This window comes from Colobus angolensis, unplaced genomic scaffold, assembly GCF_000951035.1.
Source record: "Colobus angolensis palliatus isolate OR3802 unplaced genomic scaffold, Cang.pa_1.0 Scaffold100, whole genome shotgun sequence".
NCBI classification, from domain to species: Eukaryota; Metazoa; Chordata; class Mammalia; order Primates; family Cercopithecidae; genus Colobus; species Colobus angolensis.
The window spans coordinates 1,390,768-1,393,580 of NW_012110920.1; the positions used below are offsets into that span (position 1 = coordinate 1,390,768).

At 42.5% G+C, this 2,813-nt stretch overlaps 1 protein-coding gene across 1 annotated transcript in view; it reads left to right on the forward strand.

Annotated features, from left to right (window-relative positions):
• The window catches only part of NOA1 (nitric oxide associated 1), a 14,831-nt gene extending 12,313 nt beyond the window's left edge, over positions 1-2,518 (forward strand). Inside the window, exons 6-7 of the mRNA XM_011937189.1 lie at positions 1,349-1,469; positions 2,201-2,518. Coding sequence (XP_011792579.1) covers positions 1,349-1,469; positions 2,201-2,412 — 333 coding nt within the window. The 3' untranslated portion in view covers positions 2,413-2,518. The remainder of the gene's footprint in view (positions 1-1,348; positions 1,470-2,200) is intronic.
• The last annotated feature ends 295 nt before the right edge of the window (positions 2,519-2,813 follow it).

Consider the following 2,813-nt stretch of genomic DNA (forward strand, 5'->3'; position numbering starts at 1 on the left):
AAAAAAAAAAAAAAGAAGAAAATTTAAAATATGGCTGCTTAGTGTCACCAGCCACATTTTGAGTGCCCAGTAGTGACATTGTTGCAAAAAGTTGTATAAACTGATAGCCTCATCACTAATACACACACATACACATACACACACACACACACACACACATACACACACACCATACTTTGGACAATGAAGCTACAGTTCCCTGAACTCATCATCCTTTTTTCAGTTTTTATCTGTACCTGTGCTGACCGAGAATATCTTTCCACCGAATAACTTTGACTCATTTCTCAAAATATTGCTTATAATTGCTTATTTGTTTTGTTGTTGTTTGCTTTATATATATATTGCTTCTTTGCTAATGTTTTCCTTGACTGAACACATTCATTACTCTTTCCTTCACAACCATAGTACTTATAGATGCCTCACATTACATTTCTGACCTTGTATTTGCTTACATATTATTTACCCCTTTGATCTCCTTGGGGGCAGAAACCATACTGCAAAATCTATCTTTGTGTCCTTAGTGCTAAACACAGGAGAGATTTGCTAATGAATAGATGAATAAATTATCCAGTTACGGCCAGGCACAGTGGCCTACTCTTGTAATCCCAGCACTTTGGGAGGAGGCCGAGGCGGGCAGATCACCTGAGGTCAGGGGTTCAAGACCAGGCTGGCTAACATGGTGAAACCCTGTTTCTACTAAAAATACAAAAAATTAGCCTGGCATGGTGGCACGCACCTGTAATCCCAGTTACTTGGGAGGCTGAGGCAAGAGAATCACTTGAGCCCTGGAGGCGGAGGTTGCAGTGAGCTGATATCGTGCCATTGCACTCCAGCTTGGGCAGCAAGAGCGAAACTCTGTCTCAAAAAAAAAAAACCCAATTACTTCTCATCATGGAAACACCTGTAAACATAAAAGCTAAATCTTATCCATTATATATGGACCCTTAACTCATAAAGACCAGGCATTAATCTTGATGGCCACACTTGTAAGAACTGAGGTACTTGGAAGGACCATGCCTTAACTGCCCAACATTAATCTATGTGAAGCCCCGTGGAGGATTCTAAAAACAGTGTCAGTGAAGCACAATTCTCCTGTCCGGAGGCTGCTGCCAGGTGCTTGCCCAGTGTGTGGCCCAGGGCCCTGAGATTTGTAGGCTTCATCCCATCACAGAGTTCCCTTGCTTTTCATTTGACCCCAGAAGTGATTGTACGTTCTTTTCAACAGTTGAATATTTGAAAGGATTTTATTCTTGATCCCTGTACAGAATTATCTTATCAGTGATTTACTTAATGTTAGAGTTCCAAGAAATTTAATTTGAACTTGTAAATATCTTTATTTCATTGGAAGGTTCCAATGGGTGGAAAAGAACGAATGGCAGGATTTCCTCCTCTTGTTGCTGAAGATATTATGTTAAAAGAAGGACGGGGGGGATCTGAAGCAGTGGCAGACATCAAGTTTTCCTCTGCAGGTAATTTTATGCCAAGCATTTTTTAAAAAGTGAATAAAAGGACGGGTGCAGTGGCTCACACCTGTAATCCCAGCACTTTGGGAGGCCAAGGCAGGCGGATCACCTGAGGTCGGGAGTTTGAGACCAGCCTGACCCACATGGAGAAACCCAGTCTCTACTAAAAATACAAAATTAGCCGGGCGTGGTGGCGCATGCCTGTAATCCCAGCTACTCGGGAGACTGAGGCAGGAGAATCGCTTGAACCCGGCAGGTGGAGGTTGCGGTGAGCCGAGATCACGCCAGCCTGGACAACAGGAGCCAAACTCCATCTCAAAAAAAAAAACAAAAAGTGAATAAAGCAGCCTTACTGACAATTTTTTTAATAGAAAAGTGCCTTAACTGATGAAAGCTGATTATTTTAAGGTATACATACTAGTTTATTCATAAAATATAGCCTATTCTGAAAATAAGTTTGTACTTTTCACAAACGCGTTGTATGCTTTTTTAAAAATAAGGTGTGCCCATCTGTTCCCCTGGCTTCTCAGGAGGCTGAGGCAGGAGGATCAATAGAGCCCAGGAACTTGAGTTCAGCCTGGGTAACATAGCAAGATAGTTTCTTTAAAAATAATAAAATAATAAGAGAGTGAAAGAGAATGACAGCCATCTCTGATATTCCATTTTCAGCTTTGGTTTGGTATTTTGAATAAGATGACTGCTAACAGCCTTTTGTGTTGTGTCATGTGCCTGCATAGGTTGGGTTTCAGTAACACCTAATGTGAAGGACAGACTGCATCTCCGAGGCTATACACCTGAAGGAACAGTTTTGACCGTCCGGCCCCCTCTCTTGCCATATATTGTTAACATCAAAGGACAGCGCATCAAGAAAAGTGTGGCCTATAAAACCAAGAAGCCTGTTTCCCTTGTATTCAACGTGCGGAAGAAGAAAGGACAGATAGATGTATGAGACCGACCTTGTTCACTCCAGATATTAACTGTATTGAACACAAGAATATACATTGAAATTGTGTTAAACATATTAAACATAAATAAAGCCCCCAGTCTCACCCTTTTTTTTCTCATTTTTTTTCTTTTTTGAGACTGAGTCTCACTGTGTTTCCCAGGCTGGAGTGCAGTGGCACGATCTCAGCTCACTGCAACCTCTGCTTCCCAGGTTCAAGCAGTCCTTCTGCCTCAGCCCCCCTAGTAGCTGGGATTACAGGCATGCACCACCATGCCCAGCTAATTTTTGTAGTTTTAGTAGAGATGGGGTTTCACCATGTTGGCCAGGCTGGTCTCAAACTCCTGACATCAGGTGATCCACCCGCCTCAGCCTCCCAAAGTGCTGGGAACACAGGCGTGAGCCAC